General features: G+C 33.7%; 3 protein-coding genes and 1 long non-coding RNA gene across 5 annotated transcripts; all 4 read left to right on the top strand.

The window, feature by feature from the left end:
- Positions 1-431: 431 nt before the first annotated feature.
- LOC117228093 (TBC1 domain family member 13) lies at positions 432-3,142 on the top strand. Of its 2 annotated transcripts, none has more exons than XM_033483763.2 (10): positions 432-774; positions 844-917; positions 1,016-1,141; positions 1,225-1,378; positions 1,639-1,795; positions 1,956-2,157; positions 2,226-2,427; positions 2,486-2,608; positions 2,677-2,734; positions 2,831-3,142. In XM_033483763.2, the coding sequence occupies exons 1-10, from the start codon at positions 755-757 to the stop codon at positions 2,906-2,908; spliced, it is 1,194 nt and encodes a 397-aa protein (XP_033339654.1). In that variant the 5' UTR covers positions 432-754; the 3' UTR covers positions 2,909-3,142. The 2 variants fall into 2 exon arrangements, with proteins under 2 accessions (XP_033339654.1, XP_033339655.1); XM_033483764.2 differs by having other exon boundaries at positions 435-774; positions 1,959-2,157.
- A 1,411-nt stretch (positions 3,143-4,553) lies between these two features.
- Positions 4,554-5,340, top strand: LOC117228163 (uncharacterized). The gene is made up of 2 exons (XR_013033753.1): positions 4,554-4,777; positions 4,856-5,340. It is a non-coding gene; the product is annotated as an uncharacterized LOC117228163 (long non-coding RNA).
- A 539-nt stretch (positions 5,341-5,879) lies between these two features.
- Positions 5,880-11,325, top strand: Cse1 (chromosome segregation 1). The gene is made up of 16 exons (XM_033483888.2): positions 5,880-6,098; positions 6,421-6,566; positions 6,642-6,980; positions 7,052-7,159; positions 7,245-7,337; positions 7,422-7,589; positions 7,664-7,793; positions 7,881-8,044; positions 8,113-8,302; positions 8,384-8,582; positions 8,650-8,910; positions 8,997-9,088; positions 9,152-9,455; positions 9,527-9,694; positions 9,803-10,113; positions 10,933-11,325. The coding sequence occupies exons 1-16, from the start codon at positions 6,014-6,016 to the stop codon at positions 11,076-11,078; spliced, it is 2,904 nt and encodes a 967-aa protein (XP_033339779.2). The 5' UTR covers positions 5,880-6,013; the 3' UTR covers positions 11,079-11,325.
- A 1,379-nt stretch (positions 11,326-12,704) lies between these two features.
- On the top strand, positions 12,705-17,655 carry TM9SF2 (transmembrane 9 superfamily protein member 2). Its single transcript, XM_033483892.2, has 15 exons — positions 12,705-12,920; positions 13,333-13,400; positions 13,493-13,586; positions 13,658-13,793; positions 13,864-13,985; positions 14,067-14,190; positions 14,274-14,413; positions 14,494-14,670; positions 14,819-14,963; positions 15,044-15,221; positions 15,304-15,463; positions 15,552-15,703; positions 15,904-16,015; positions 16,099-16,270; positions 16,347-17,655. The coding sequence occupies exons 1-15, from the start codon at positions 12,747-12,749 to the stop codon at positions 16,412-16,414; spliced, it is 2,022 nt and encodes a 673-aa protein (XP_033339783.1). The 5' UTR covers positions 12,705-12,746; the 3' UTR covers positions 16,415-17,655.
- Positions 17,656-17,725: the final 70 nt, after the last annotated feature.

Below are 17,725 nucleotides of genomic sequence, written 5' to 3'. Positions count from 1 at the left end.
TTGATTAACTATTATATCAATTAATTATGTTTACGCTGTTGTTATCTTCTTTTTTTTACATTTTATCGATGCAACAGATTCCCCTGAACAATTTGATGCCCTTGATTAATTTTTTTCTTGTCCTAATTATGGTATAATTAATGTTTTACGACGACCGTATATTGTACATTTGCGAGACATTTATTTCGAGGTATAGAAATTACTATCGGAGCCATCCGTGGCAAATAGCTGAATCTGATAGACAAACCATATCACGATATCCTATATCCGATAACTCAGCAAATTCGCTCCGGTGCTACCATTTTTGTACCAACTTCGGCGTTTTGTCACGGATGGCGCTACTAGTAACGGAGAATTATCGGTAACGTTGGTCGCGACATTGAAATGGTACGGCAGGGGGGGGGGGGGGGGGGTCCTGAAGACCCCCCAAAGCCTAGACAGAAAAGCCTATATAAGATGCAATGTCTGTAAGAATCTTAAGTCTGTGGTTGTTGTCACGAGGGTAAAGTGCCATATTGCAATGATAAGAAAGATTTCTCCACACCCTAAGATAAAGAATTTGATTCACTGTCCAATATAAAAGACAATCGGTCGTCGCAGAGAAAAATATGGCGGTTATGCCGCCTGTCAATGTGGCAGGCCACTGACAATAATATGAGAATCGGGTATCGCTGTACGCCCACACGTCTATCGAATGCCGATAATAGCATAACGAATTTCTGATTTAAGTCTGCACGTGCCGTACCGAGCAACGATGAGTATTTTGAAGAAGAGGTAACCCCATGGCACTCTTTACCCGCCTTGTCGATTTTCCACTAAGAAACTCTCGATGTTTTCTTACAGATTAAACGAGTTCGAAGATGTACTAAACGCTGAAGAAATAGATCTCGTTAGTATCAAACGATTATGCTTTCACGGTACGGCTCTTACTTCATTATTATCTGTCCAGTAACAGCGTTCGAAAAACCATTGGTAATGTTTAATTAAAATGTAATGAAATTCATATTGTTTGTAGGTATACCGGATGAAGGGGGCCTCAGACCGCTATGTTGGAAAATTTTGTTGAATTATTTACCTCCGACTAGAGCAAGTTGGTCGGAAACCCTTACTCGCAAGAGAATACTTTATAAAACATTTATTGGTATGCTGTTTTAATATTCTCTAGTTTAGGACATCGAAAGAATGGTCGACTGCAGAAATAATGCAAAAATTTTATTATTTCAGAAGATCTGATCGTCACTCCGGGTGAAGCGAATGCCGATGGCGAAAGGGTAGATGTCACACTTCACGATCATCCCTTAAACTTAAATCCTGATAGCAAGTGGCAAACTTATTTTAAGGATAACGAAGTTCTTTTACAAATCGATAAGGATGTTAGGTAAACTTATTAATACAATGATTTTTATAAGTGTCTTGCATAACTTTATTCGCCTAAATGTTTTCTTTACTTACAATATTATATACCAACCAACAATAATGTGTTTATCATTGTATAGAGAGTTCAAACAAAATCATAAATGAATAAGGGAAAGATTCTATTGAAATGTTGGAAGCAAAGAAAATGTTTCAGGTAATATAGTTATGTGGGAAAACATGAAATGGTTTACTTTGAAAATAATAAATGTAATCTTTCTGTAGGAGACTCTGCCCAGATATTTCGTTCTTTCAACAAGGTACCGATTATCCTTGTAAAGAAATTGTAAATGCCAGTGGACAGAAACGTTTACATCATAGAGTACAACATACAGTTTTAAGAAGCGCGAATGTGGAGAGGAAAGGACTCGGTGTTACTAAGGTAACTGAGTTTATAAATAAACTGAGGTAAAAGTAAAACTAAACTTAATTTCACATATTTTTATGCTGTCGTGGAATGCAGCAGGTAACAACGGTAAACTGTTTCGTGAAATAGGACATGTTTAAATATAAAATATTAATAATGATTTTACTCGTTTTTGCAGATAGCTGTTTCGATTAGAAAAGCTGCAGAAGATTATGCACCGCTTGCAGAGGGTGGTGAAGCGCACTGGGAGGTTTTAGAGAGAATACTTTTCTTATATGCCAAACTGAATCCAGGCCAAGGCTATGTGCAAGGAATGAACGAAATTGTTGGTCCTATCTACCATGCCTTTGCTTGCGATCCTGACCAAAAATGGAGAGGTACGATACAATGGAATTTTCAACCGATCTTCAGATTTATTAAATTCAATGTAACGCTTCTTTTTTAGAGCACGCAGAAGCAGACACCTTTTTTTGTTTCACCAATTTAATGGCTGAAATTCGAGACTTTTTTATAAAGTCTTTGGATGAAGCAGAGTTCGGTATAAACTCAATGATGAGCAAACTTACTACACAAGTGAAAGCTAATGATCCCGAAGTTTGGATGCGTTTACGACAACAAGAATTGTGTCCACAATATTACAGTTTCAGGTAAGTTGGTTTAACACACGTTGCTTGGTCATCAGAATTAATTTAATACCTTTACCAGATGGCTGACGCTTCTCCTGTCTCAAGAGTTTCCGTTACCCGATGTCATGAGAATTTGGGACTCTCTATTTGCTGACGAAAACCGATTCAGCTTTCTAATACATATTTGTTGTGCCATGATCTTGTAAACATCGATATTCTAAGTATATCATATATTTAGTAATTACTATAAAATCATATGAAATTTTTCAGGTTACTAAGGGACCAACTACTTGCTGGTGACTTTGCTACAAATGTTAAACTTTTACAAGTAAGTGAAAGAAGACATTTAGTCGCAAAGATGAAATGATGTAAATGATCATTTTCTGCCTGGTCATTTACTCGCATATATTTATTTACCTTTCAGAACTTTCCTTCGATGGATATTCAAATAGTGCTTTCCAAGGCTGCTGCATTAGCAGGGAAGTGTTTAAATTCGCCATAACATACGATTACGTATAACTCTGTGTAGAGCTAAAGTCGTAAACCAATGGAGAGTTTGAACTATTCAAAGGTATACGCGTTCCATGCTGTTTTTCTCTTTATTTCCCCCTTCTTTTGCATTGTTAATTTTTATTTTATATCGAAAGTGTTACAAATATGTTTAAAGAAATTTTAATTGTGTTAAATATAAATCCGAAAAATGTAGGGAGGAAATAAACTAAAAATATTAATTTCATTTCAGTAGATTTTATATTAAATCGCGCAATAATCTGTTTTATATTGTTTTGTTATAAAGACAATAGTTCAGGCACTACGTTAAACGATGTTTGCCTTAGAACATCTTAAAAGTATTTATACAGAGCAGAACATTCTGCCATGAATATCAAATTAACAACTATACCGCCTGCTTCACACTTGCAAGCAGAGAAACTGTTTGTTGATATAAAACAGACGTGATTGTTATACACAATTCCCTAAAGTAATAAAAAGTAATAGCGAAATTGTGTATGAGAATCTTTGATATGAAAAATGTTTTTAAGTAATTTTTATACTCTCAAAAGATAAAAATCTTTGCGTTCGTATAGGATGGTTAAGGTGTAAATGTAGCTCTCTGTTTCCTCGTGAGCTGATGAGATTAAGAGAAGTTCTTAACACTGCACGAGCAAAAATAAGTTTAGATTTGTAAGTGTTATAAATATACCTTATTGAGAAACATTTCTTTTTAAATGCCAGAGAAAATAGGCTTAGCGTAAGATAAATGATTTAATATTTTAAAAATGATATCATCGATGCATGATTTTTGTATATCATTTTTCTGTCAATTTGATCTGATAAATTTCTTGTATTATTGAAGATAGTGTTGATCTTATTAATAAGATTTTGGGGTGTTTCTCAAAAAGGTTAAACAGGGGTGGAAGAATTGCGCTGTGAAAGAAAACATCAGCCATAAGATAAATGTAAATCGTGTTACCTTTAAGAGAAATGGGAGAAAAGATGTTTGTATACCCCAAAAGGATTTATTCGTGAAGTTAAAATTCAACAAATGAGATAAAAGAAACAAAACAAAAATATTTCCAAAACATTTGAAATTACTGGCTGACTCGGTATACATTTTGTATCAATTAAACAGTAATACATTATTATTGTTTGTACGCGCAATAATTACATAATCTGTTTAAGTAAAATATTATATTTTGTAATCTTATTTTTGTAATAACCTACGACGTTTGTCCTACGTTTATAAAATAAAGCAATGTTATATTTGCATATAAGATAGTATTTATTGTTTCATCTTTTATATTATTGTGGTTCACGAGAAGAATTATGCATTACATGTATTACAATGTTATATAAATGATTAATTTCTTATAAAATATTGATATATTTTATATTGTAATATATAAAATATTGATATATTTTATATTGTAATGTATAAAATATTGATATATTTTATATTGTAATGTATAAAATATTGATATATTTTATATTGTAATGTATAAAATATTGATATATTTTATATCGTAATATATAAAATATGTATATTGTCTATAAAATACTGTCCATTTCATATTTTACAAGCGCAATTACTCGTACTACGTACGCAGGTCTCTGGGTCGCGATTCCGATGCATGCGTCACCTATCCCCACTCCTTTGAAGTTAGATCTATCTTATTTTCCTGCGAACATCTTTCGAGATGTTACAAGATGTCTAAGACAGAGGTCGTGACAGGTCCACTTCTTGTGTCGCGTATACCGTACGATTACGAAACGGAAACATTTAAAAATTCTAATGATGGAATTTGGAGAAAATGATAAATCGTTCGAAGACAGCCAAGAATATACAGATCGGATGAACTTTTTATCGAAACAAGTATGAATTCGACAAAACCATAATTTTGTACCTATAGTTATCTCTTCGATGTGAATTTATTATCTACAATATTCATAGCTTTCGAAATGCAAGGAACTGAACTGTATAATCAATGAGCGCAAGCAAAGATTATATGATTGGACATCATCGTTTTCGGTATTGCAAATGAGCAATTTGTCGAAACAAATCAAGTACAATGAATTAGCGAAAGAAGAAGGTCGCGTGAGAAAAAAATACATCGAATCAGCAAAATCAACGGATGCAATACAGCAAGAATTCAAAATTTTAAAGTCAGGGAGCATATGGTATAGGTCTAAATAACGATATTTTGTTATTACTTGTTATAAAAGACAAGCAGACTTTGTAATCATAACCCATAAGAAATTTTATGTAATCAAAATTCATTTAAATTTTCCTAGCCATAATTTCTTGGGAAGATGTGCAAGCTACGCGGAGTCTTTTTTACACTCATACACAGAATATGTAAGTTCGATCACATACCTACACAGCACGTTATATTCAGTGGATATCATTAATTGATAATAAAAGATTTATTTCTGTAACCACAGTCGTCCGTCAAATTATCAAAGGATATTGAATTGTACACGCAAAAATATGAAAAACTGCAACACGAATTATCAATGAAAATGAAAGAATTGGAAAGTTTAGAGATGGAACATGGTTTAAATTGTTTGATCTCTGACGGGGCAACGAAAGAGAAACTAAAAATTTATGCTTCGTTGAACGATATAATGTGAGAACAATGATTAGAATTTGTAGACCTTTTTAATAATTAAAAATTGTTTTTCTAATTTTTTTGTTATTTTATAATCAGGTTAAATATTCGTAAAAATACTGAAAATAATGAAAAAAATATTAGGATTGGGCAACAAAAATTGGAGGCACTAGAGAGCAAACTCGTGTGAAAGAAGACCGTGCAAGAATATATTTAAAAAGAAATTTGTACTGCCCCCTAAACTAAGATGTGAACTTTATTGGACAATCGAAGGGTGTTCTATCTTCTTTTCCCAAATGAATCGTTATTTTCATGGGTTTATGCTTTCATCAAAATGTATTCCCGCGCAAACTGTTGAGCAAAGCGCCAAACCGGTGACAGTCATCAGTTAGAAAATTGAATTTATCAGAAGCCGGCGTTCGGCAATATTCAAGCGTACTTTTGTAAAGATTTTATATTTTTCGAGTTGAAGAAACATACTACTTTTAAGATAAGTCGATATGGAGCTTACAGATGATAATTTGCTCACTCTTAGCGAATATTTAAAACATACACTCAGCCCGGACGTAAATGTCAGACGGCCAGGTGAATATAACCTCTATTATTTTAGGAAGTGTGTTATTCAAACATGTATCTTTATGTGCACTCGTCAGAACGCATTTAACTATTCTTCGTTACGTAAAAATTTCATTTTCTTCTTTCGTTTACCACGCTTATTCAATATTTACGGTTTCGGAAATACGTTTGAGAAATTGTATTTCGCGAGTATCAGCAAATAGCACTGCTATTCCTTTCTTTCAGTTTCTGTTACATTAGGCTAATTACTTTGTAATAAGACTAGATTAAATATCAATGTATCAATTAAATATGTATTCTTATTAGTTTCGTACGTCCCTTAACATTCCAGCTGAGAAGTTTTTAGAATCTGTTGAAATAAATCAAAATTATCCGCTACTTCTTCTACATCTTGTGGAGAAGTCTGAGATCGATATAACCATTAGAATTGCTGGAGCAGTTGCTTTCAAGAATTATGTTAAACGTAACTGGAAAGTGGTAAGTTGTTTTCGTTATTGATTACTTTGATGTTTATAGAATCAAATGTATTAAGAACGATTGAATTATATATAGGAAGAAGATTCAGTGGATCGTATACATGCGCACGATAGAAAAGCGATTAAAATACTTATCATTAATTTGATGTTGCATTCTCCCGATTCAATTCAAAAACAGTTGTCAGATGCTGTTTCTATTATTGGGAAGTATGACTTTCCAAACAAGTGGCCGGAGCTTATAGACCAAATGGTCGAAAAATTTAACACGGGAGATTTTCATATTATTAATGGTGTTTTACACACTGCACATTCTCTGTTTAAAAGGTACAGATATGAGTTCAAAAGTCAGAGTCTATGGACAGAAATAAAATATGTGCTGGATCAGTTTGCCAAACCTTTAACTGACCTGTTTGTTGTAAGTATTTCATGAGTAGGATGGAGGGGGGTGTACATTGTTTCTAAATCTGTAATCCTTTTTTGATATAGGCTACAATGAATTTGGCAGAAGTTCATGCACATAATATAGATGCGCTAAAAGTGATATACAGTTCATTGGTGATTCTTTCAAAGGTGTTTTACTCTCTTAACTTCCAAGTAAGTGAAATAAAGAACGTATCAACAATAAGCAATATTTATTCAATTTGTAATTTAATTAAAAATATACCCGTACTCTTTTTAGGATTTGCCAGAATTTTTCGAAGATAATATGGCTGTTTGGATGAAGAATTTTCATACTTTATTAAATACCAATGTTCCCTCTCTACAAAACGCAGTAATGTTACTTTACTTAACAATTTTTATTGGACTTTTTTTCGACGGTGATAAATTCGCAGTGAAATAATCGATATACTTTTAGGATGAAGAAGAGGCAGGAGTAATCGAACAATTAAAGTCACAAGTCTGTGATAATATTGGCCTGTATGCACAAAAGTACGACGAAGAATTTCAGCCGTATTTACCGGAATTTGTAACTGCTGTATGGAATTTGTTGACATCAACAGGGCAACAACCGAAGTACGATGCTGTACGTGAGCTGTAAATGAATGTATACTTACAAGACTTACAGAATATTCTAATAAAATTTTACACTTTTTCCAGTTAGTCTCGAATGCCTTACAATTTTTAGCGACAGTAGCAGATCGTGCACAATACAGACATCTGTTTGAAAACCCAACTACTTTGAGTAGTATATGCGAAAAAGTTATAATACCTAATATGGAATTTAGAGGTAATTATAAAATATAGAATTTAAATCATACTTCTAAACATCAAGCATGATCTATTGATAGTAACAAAAATTTGTACTATTTAATAGAATCGGATAATGAGTTGTTCGAAGATAATCCAGAAGAATACATCAGGCGAGATATCGAAGGCAGTGATGTGGACACGAGAAGAAGGGCTGCTTGCGATTTAGTTAAAGTACTTTCCAAGTATTTTGAAGCAAAAATAATGGAAATTTTTGGCGCGTACATACAGGTAGTATCGAATTAAAATACGCGTTGCACGTCATGAATTCTTTTATTATTTTTACTTTCGTATTTCAGGTAATGCTACAAAACTATGCGGCTAAACCTGCTGAAAATTGGCGAAGCAAGGATGCTGCGATTTATCTAGTGACTAGTAGTGCGAGTAAAGCTCAAACGCAAAAACATGGTGTTACTCAAAGCAGTGATCTTGTTCCACTACCTCAATTTGCAATGCAACACATAGAACCTGAACTGCTTAAACCGAACGGTACAAAACATCATAGTCGAGCATTTGTAAATCTTGGATGAATATGATTTTGAATACTTATTTCTAAATGACTGATTTCAGTAAGCGAATTCCCAGTACTTAAAGCAGATGCAATCAAATTTATAATGACATTCAGGTCAATACTACCAAAAGAAATGATCGTTGGAAGTTTGCCACAATTAGTCAGACATTTGAGTGCTACGAACATTGTTGTTCATACGTATGCCGCCTGTGCGATTGAGAAAATACTTGCATTGAGAGCCCCAGATAATTCACCTGTGTAAGAAAATTAATGTAATTATATAATTTTATTATAATTTTATCATAATTTAACGATTATTTTACAGAGTTAAGGGAAACGATTTGTCGTCTTTGGCAGCAGATTTGTTGAAAAATCTGTTCGCATGTTTAAATATGCCTGGATCAGAAGAGAACGAATATGTGATGAAAGCTATTATGAGATCCTTTGGAACCCTACAAGAAATCATAATGCCATTTTTAGCGGATCTCTTGCCGAAACTTACGGAGAAACTCGCACTCGTATCCAGAAATCCAAGTCGTCCCAATTTCAACCATTATCTGTTTGAAATTTTTGCCTTGTCAATTAAGTAAGATATTGCTAGAAATCCGATACAGATATAAGACAAAGTCAGTTATAACATGATAATTGAAATACACTTATTATAATTTCCAGGGTCGTTTGCAAAACGAACCCAGTTGCGGTTTCTTCGTTCGAAGAGGCATTGTTCCCGATTTTTCAAGGCATTTTGCAGCAAGATGTCTTGGGTAAGCTATTTTATTCGATATCATTGGAAATTGACTATGATCATTAATGGAAAACTATTTCAGAATTCATACCATATGTTTTTCAAATTCTTGCCTTGCTTTTGGAATTACGGACAACTCCGCACATACCAGAGCCATACCTGGCTCTATTTCCTTGTCTTTTGTCATCCGTGTTGTTTGAGCGTCAAGCTAACATCCATCCTTTGACTCGATTGCTGAGAGTATTCATTAGACATGGTGCTCATCATATAATTGCGCAAGAAAAAATGAGCGGCTTGTTGGGAGTATTTCAAAAATTACTCGCTTCAAAAGTACATGATCATGAGGGTTTCTTGTTGCTTCAAAGCATCATAGAACATTTTGCGCCGTAAGTTTATCATATGTATAAAAATGCATCATTTTTCGTCGACTTATTTTTAAGAGACGACTTTTTTTCAGGAACGTATTGGAACCGTATATGAAACAAATATTTGTACTGTTCTTCCAAAGACTTTCATCGTCGAAAACAACAAATTTCGTAAAGGGTCTCATCGTGTTTTTCGCATACTATATCATCAGATATGGTTCAAGTAGTTTAATTACAATCATCGATCAGATACAACCTCAGTACGTTTCATTGATCGTTACTAGAAGACAACGAATATTTCTATAACTACAGATCTATAATGAACCTATTTCGTATAGTTTTACAATAATTTTTTTTTTATGTGGTAGGATGTTTGGTATGGTCGTGGAGCGCGTATTAATAGCAGACATGCAAAAGATATCGGGTGATATTGAGCGGAAAGTGACAGCAGTCGGAATTTCAAATTTACTGATCGATTGTCCAGCAATGTTAGAAAGCCCGTACAGTACATATTATCCGCGCATATTGGCGGCATTAGTGGAATTCTTTGAATTGCCGCAGGACCAAAGTACAGTACCCGAAGACGATCTGATACCAGAGATCGAATCTGCGCCTGGATATCAAGTAGGATACAATCAACTTCTTTGTGCGAAAACACCTACAAAGGATCCTTTAGAAGGTATACGAGTATTTCAAAACATTTTTACGTCTCTTTGCGCTCAGTTATTTATATAATATATATATTATATTATTATATTATATATACATTATAATATATATATGTATATTATACATTATTATATTACACGAGGCTTTGACAGAAGGTCGGGACGGACTCGATCCGCGTTCGAAGTATTGAACAAGTCACAAGGCGATTCCGGATTTTTTTTACTACATAACAGTGATATTTTTAAGAAAAACGCTGTTCACCTTTACTTTAGAACGTCTGAAGAATATTTACTAATTTTTCGGACCCGAAATAATATGAAGTTTAACCGTGACAGCCGTTTTAATTTTCTGGTGTGCATGACACCTCGTGTGTACCATATGAAATTTTTATGCAAGGTGTACAGTGAAGATTAACGAATGATTTGCAAAGCTGATTTAATAATAAATAAGGGGCGTAAAGGATTTGTTTATTAGAGAGATATGAAAAATATTATCAGTAATCCGGAAAGTTCTCGCTTCGTGACTTGTTCAATACTTCGAACGCGGCTCGAGTCCGTCCCGACCTTCTGTCAAAGCCTCGTGCTGCGGACTCTCTCGCGGACCCTCTCTCTCGCACCGTCACCTCTCATTGGCCAGTGTTTTTCGTTAATAACTCGTAAACAAAGCCGCGGATTGCATTTTCGCAAAGGAAAAAGTTACTTCAAATGACCTCAGCTACCCCTCATTTTCGGCTGTTAAAATAATTGTGGAACACCCTGTATATATTACATTATTATATTATATATATTATATTATATAATATATAATATATTTATTATAATTGTTGTAGCTATCGGCGACGTGAGACTGCACTTAGCACAAGGATTGGGAAGATTATCGCCGGGGCAGTTGCCTAACCTTCTTGGACAAATTCCAGAACCTAATGCGAACCATCTAAGAACCTACCTTCAAACAGCTGGAATTACTGTTGCATAATACGAACTAGATATTCGAGATAGATTAAAACTTCATCTGATTACTCGAAAAATGAACAATATTAAGCTGAATAAACTGTAAGAAATTCTCGAAGGGCTACTTTTTCAACGATATTCTCATTGCGGATTGTATATATCGTGAGATCTTACGCGCGCTATATCGTTCGCCGATCGTATAATACAGAATATTTCAAGAAATGTTTCTTATTTTTATGCGATACTGTAAAAAATAAAAGTTAAAAATATGAGATCTGTGACCTCCAACGAAAATATAATAATTTATTACGATGGTACAAAAATTCTCCAAATAATTGGCTTTTGCTTCGTGACGATTCTAATGCATTGTCTCAAAATGAAACATTCTGAAAGAATCGAATAGACTTCACGTTATTACAATAATAAAAAAGAAAACAAGGCAGACGTCTTTCCCACCCCCCTTTCAAAATAGCTGATCTTGATCTGTTTTACAAATGCATGAATGTCCGATCAAGCGACAATCCGTTTAATGGCTGTGAGCGAAACAATTGTAGAACACTTCTGACAGCGTTATTCTATAATATAGATATAGAATATACATCTATATGTATGATTTTGAAGTCTATTTTCTCTGTTATGATTGTTAGCAAAAAATGTTCACCTATTGCAGTGCTATGTTGTGTGTAATGTAAAGCTATGTTTTAATTTCGGAAATATCGTAATAACAGCTGTCTGATAGTTGAGGTTGAGAACGATACTAATATACAATGCGGATCGATGTCGAATCGGGTAGGAAAAATTTCTACCCGATTCGGATAGGATCAGTGGGAAAGGAAGCCATCTGCTAGCAAGCGTAGAAAGTAACCGCTACACATTGTATTTTATATTTGAAATTACATTTCAAAATTAAATTATTTGTGTAGCTTCAATTACAGCTATTGCGCAAATCTTCAACTATTGTGATTATATATATATATATATAAATAATATTATTAATTTGAATAAAATTTGAAGAATTAATTTTTAAATATAAATCTAAATTATAATAATTATATAGAGATCTTACACGGTAAAGGTCTTTTTCATATGAACATATTTTATTACACGAACCTCAGAAAATTAAATAAATTGGGTACTATGTATTTATAAATGACTTGCGGAGTTTTATTAAATCGGAACCAAATTGAAAACCATAAAACATACTACATCCATTTCGTTGATAACTTATAGCTATAAAAGTTAAATTACAAGAAACGACTATTGTAACCAGGTTTTTCGTGCAATTTATAACTTTTTCTGCGATATAACAAGTTTTAAGTGTGATTCGATCTATTAATTATAGCAAAAGTTAATATTTCCAAATGTACATTGTACATGTACAGATTACGTATACACATAAAATATTAGCGCTTTATAACGCGAGTGAAATCCATCTATTTAACCATTGTAAGCTCTACACGTTACAGTTAAAAACTATTTAAACATGTAAGAGATGCGATAACGAGTGTATAAATACTGATATGATAAAAGAAATGTTTAATTCTAATTGATGCCGATGGTAAATTCATCGAAATCGCAAGACTGCGCTAGCGTCAACGTGCAAGAAACTGCCACGCGGAAAAGGTACTTGGCAATCTGTGTATAATGTTTGTCGATGACGTGTATTATGGCAGTGATGGCAGTATAGTGTCCGATGTTTTCCACGTTAAGGAAATTTAGAATGAACAATAGCAATACGATGGAAAGAATGACATTAGTGTGGTTGTTATCTGTGTTATGCACAATCCAGAGCAGCCAGGCCTTTTATTTGCCAGGTCTAGCGCCTGTCAATTACTGCAAGAAGGACGAAAGTTTAAAGTCGTGCAAAGTGCGTATCTCAGATTATCATTGAAATTTTGTTATAATTGCTTACGGTCCTATACTAATTTCTCTCCTGCTCTCCCTCCTCTTTTTACTGTCTTTCCTAAATTCATTACTATATACATATTGGTAATCGTTGTTAACATCAAATAAGTATCGATTACGACTTAATATTTATTTCATCTATATTAATTTTGAACCAATTTTGCACACGTTTCGACGTGGTTCTTTATGAGACATTAATTGCAGATCCAAATCGAACTACAAAAGGTTTCATAAAATCTTTACCACGCGTATTCCGCGTTCGTGCATTTTACCAATATCTTTTAGACCTGCAAAAGACTTCAGACATGTAGTTGTAGTAATTTCCCAAATGTATAACATGCTTGATCGTACTAAATATAATTTATTCTTTTCAGTCCGAAGTTAAGCTATATGTTAATCGTTTGAACACAGAAAGATATGTGATTCCATACGAATATCATCAGTAAGTTTCCTTTTCTCCATTGTTTCAAAGATATTTTCATTATTTTTTGTAGCGCTATGGAATTTAAAATTAATTTAACGATATTGTTTTAGCTTTGATTTTTGTCCATCCGATGAAAGTCAGAGTCCTGTTGAAAATTTAGGACAGGTTGTTTTTGGTGAACGTATAAGACCTTCCCCTTATAAGGTATATATATATAAGACTTTATGATTAAATAAAAAAGAAAAGAGAATTATAGAATCTATCGATGCTTTTAGATATCGTTCTTAGAAAATGTACAATGTGGTGTTGCTTGCACGAAAACATATAAGGGAGGAGATGAAGAATCGGATGAGAAGTTAGATTTTTTAAAGAGAGGAATGGCACTCAACTATCAACATCACTGGATAGTCGGTATGATCTTCAAGATAAAATTAACTAGAAAGCAAAAAAGGCAGTTCATGAATATGATTTTCTTTTACAGACAACATGCCAGTTACCTGGTGTTATCAGTTAGAGGATGATCGACAGTATTGTAGTACTGGATTTCCAATGGGCTGCTTTTGTACAGAACCTAGATCTCAACAAGATACCTGCAGCATTAATGTATGTATTATTATTGTAATATATGATATTATGTATATATATATATTTTTGTTTGAGATTAATACAGTTTCATTTTGTTAGGTTGCATATAATAAACGAGACACATACTACTTGTTTAATCATGTAGATCTTGTGATCGAATACCATAGTGGTGCCGAGGAGGAATGGGGCTCTGCATTTAAAGAAAATGGCGGTCGAATAATCTGTGAGATCATTAAAATTTTATTCTTACATAGTACACATAAAATTTTTACTTTTCACTCAAACTCGGATTTATATTTTTAATAGCTGTTAAAGTGATTCCTCGCAGTATCAAGCACGGCAGTACCCCCAATTGCGACAGTAAAGAACCTCTAGAAATACCGCGTGAACCGCTTCGTGTTGATTCCGTTTTACCCGTCACCTATACGTATTCCGTGACGTTTCACGTAAGCTATCGCATAATAACGTAGGTTTATCGATTTTAAATTTACAATGAGAGAAATAATTTTCTCGATTTTCGTTGCAGCCGAATAGCTCGATCAAGTGGTCGTCCAGATGGGACTACATTCTAGAATCCATGCCACACACAAATATTCAGTGGTTTAGTATTCTTAATTCATTGATAATCGTTCTGTTTCTTTCTGGCATGGTCGCTATGATAATGCTTCGAACGTTGCACAAGGACATTGCAAGATATAATCAGGTAAATGAAAGAAATGTCGTTCGCATCGGTTCAGCAATAATTAAAGCACGAATCTACATGCATTTGGCAATCACATTTACGATTTTAATAAAATAATCTCTGATAGATTTACCATTATTGCAATAATAAAAGCCAAGCCTGTTTCCAGATAGAATCAGGAGAAGACGCACAGGAAGAGTTTGGCTGGAAATTGGTCCACGGTGACGTATTTCGACCTCCTCGCAAGGGAATGCTACTCTCTGTTTTACTTGGCTCTGGCGTACAAGTATTTTGCATGACACTTGTAACACTGGGTAGTTCTACCATTCATATTTAGCGATCCGTATTTCTGAATCGTCTGACAAATGACTTACAAGTTTTCTAATTTTCACAGCGTTTGCTTGCTTGGGATTCTTGTCCCCGGCTAACAGAGGAGCATTAATGACTTGTGCTATGGTTTTGTACGTTTGCCTCGGTATCATTGCCGGTTACGTGTCCACCAGAATATATAAGAGCTTCGGTGGGGAGAAATGGAAATCAAACATATTACTTACATCCATGCTGAGTCCTGGGTAATAAAATACATTGAACTGATAGGGTGGATAACTTAAGATTTGTTCCTATATTATCGAAATATTTGTTTCTCTTTTACAGAATTGTATTCAGTTTATTCTTTGTAATGAACTTGATTTTCTGGGCAAATGGAAGTTCAGCCGCTGTACCATTCAGTACTCTTATCGCTCTTTTGGCTCTTTGGTTCGGAGTGTCGTTACCATTGACATTCATCGGTGGTTATTTTGGCTTTAGAAAAAGAGTAATTGAATTATTTTTCTTCAAAAAGCTATAAATGTTCTAGTTTCTACGTTGGACAACATTTGTCTCATATCTGAATTACATTTCAGTCTTTAGAGCATCCCGTAAGGACCAATCAGATTCCCAGACAAATACCAGAACAAAGTTTTTATACACAACCAATACCCGGTGTTATAATGGGAGGAGTACTACCATTTGGGTGTATATTTATACAATTATTCTTTATACTTAATTCCTTGTGGTAAGTATGTATTCCATCATTTACTTAGACGGTCGGTGATACTGAAAAATAATGTCGTATGAATCTACTTAAAAAATTGCAAATAATCTAAATAATAAATGTTTTTCGATCCTTAGTTAACACAAAAAAAAAGAAAAAAACGTCATCGCGATGTTTGGCATTTTTTTAATGTATCTATATAGATAAATCTTTTTTTTTAGGTCGAGCCAAGTATATTATATGTTTGGATTTCTTTTCTTGGTATTTCTTATTCTCGTTATCACATGCTCAGAAACGACGATTTTACTTTGCTATTTCCATCTTTGCGCGGAGGTAATGGAATCAATCACTGTTTGAGACAGCAATGAAAAATAATATTTTCGACATATAATGAACGTAAATTACTTTTTTCTCAGGATTACCACTGGTGGTGGCGCAGTTTCTTGACATCGGGCTTTACCGCTTTTTATTTATTAGTTTACTGTATACATTTCTTCATGACTAAATTGGACATCGAAGATGCTACGTCTACGTTCCTCTATTTTGGCTATACTTGTATTATGGTTTTCTTATTCTTCCTGTTGACAGGTAAAACGTTTGTCCTTATTAATATAAATTCCAATTTTAATAACAAAATGTTACCACATATTTATTTATTGAACAGGTTCAATCGGTTTCTTCGCCTGCTTTTGGTTCGTGCGCAAAATTTACAGCGTTGTCAAGGTCGATTAATGTATCAGCGAATGATACTTATTGAAATAAAGTGAATGTGGTATGAGTAAGTAACAACTGATGTGGATGATTGTACGAGCTCTTTTTACGCTAGAGAGTATTACTTCAAAAAGAAGGAACCAATAATTTAATCTGCGTTTCCGAATTTTTATCGGCACTGTTTACTCTCTCTTACAGGTTTCTATAAAATATTATGAAGCGACGATGTGACAGGCATTTGTACAGAAGCTTATTCTAATTTATGAATATTCTAAAAACCTGTAAGACAATGTAATATGGCAAATGATTAATTTGTTATCATATCGAAACATGTGTATAAAAATCTCGAATCAGGTCATTAATCATTTGTTTTGTTGCCTGAGAATGACGCGAATTGATCAATGCAATCACGGTTGAATTATTCTCTGATACGAGTCTTTTTGATAATGTAGCAGACGTATCGACGTTACAAAGATACGTTTATACATGTTACAAACGAATTATGTAATCCAGGTGTAACATCTAATCGATAGAGTACTCTATATCGTAAGCGCGTAATTAAAACCACCAGTCTACAATGTAAATAACAAAACATTTTTTGTCGTATATTCAATTTGCCAAGTATTTCATAAACTTCTGGATCGTAAATTATAATTGTAACGTATATACGCATTTTCTACCAAGTTTATGATAAAGGATCCTTTGTAGTCTAACACTTTGGTGTTATTTTGTAAACTGAATGTAACGTGATATACCGGAACAATCATTTACAAGCGCTAAGAAATTCCTCTTCGAAGGTACATTCTTTTGAGAATATCGATCGCATCAAAAAAAAAAAGTGCGATAGACCACAAAGGATACATTTCGTATAGCTTAGTACAGTTTGATTTTTTTTTCTTGTTCCGACTAAGCTTGTAGGTGTAAAAAAATGTATTTTCTCGCGTGATACTTGCGAAAAAAGTATTAAACCTTGTACATTATGTTACCAAGTTTTATTTGAAACATGGAAAAGTATCTCTCGAAAGTAACGTCGGGAAGTTTAGTTTAATAGCAGAAAGATACATAGTGTACAAACTGATCATTAATTCCAATGGCGAACTTGAAAATTTTGGTTCTTTTTCTACCAATAGTAGTTGTGACTGAAATATTTTTTAATTAATAGCTGACATGCACACATCTTGTAATTCGTGAATTTTGTAAATTAAAGCAATTACAACGTTAGCATTAATAATGTTAATATAAATAAAGATCGAGTAAGTTTACATCCACATTCTCTTCACTTGTGACCTTGCCAACAAACTTGGTTCCAACTTGTCAGTCGCGCATTTTCTT

Source organism: Megalopta genalis, chromosome 6, assembly GCF_051020955.1.
Source record: "Megalopta genalis isolate 19385.01 chromosome 6, iyMegGena1_principal, whole genome shotgun sequence".
In the NCBI taxonomy this organism is placed as follows: domain Eukaryota; kingdom Metazoa; phylum Arthropoda; class Insecta; order Hymenoptera; family Halictidae; genus Megalopta; species Megalopta genalis.
This window is presented reverse-complemented; position numbering and strand designations above follow the sequence as displayed.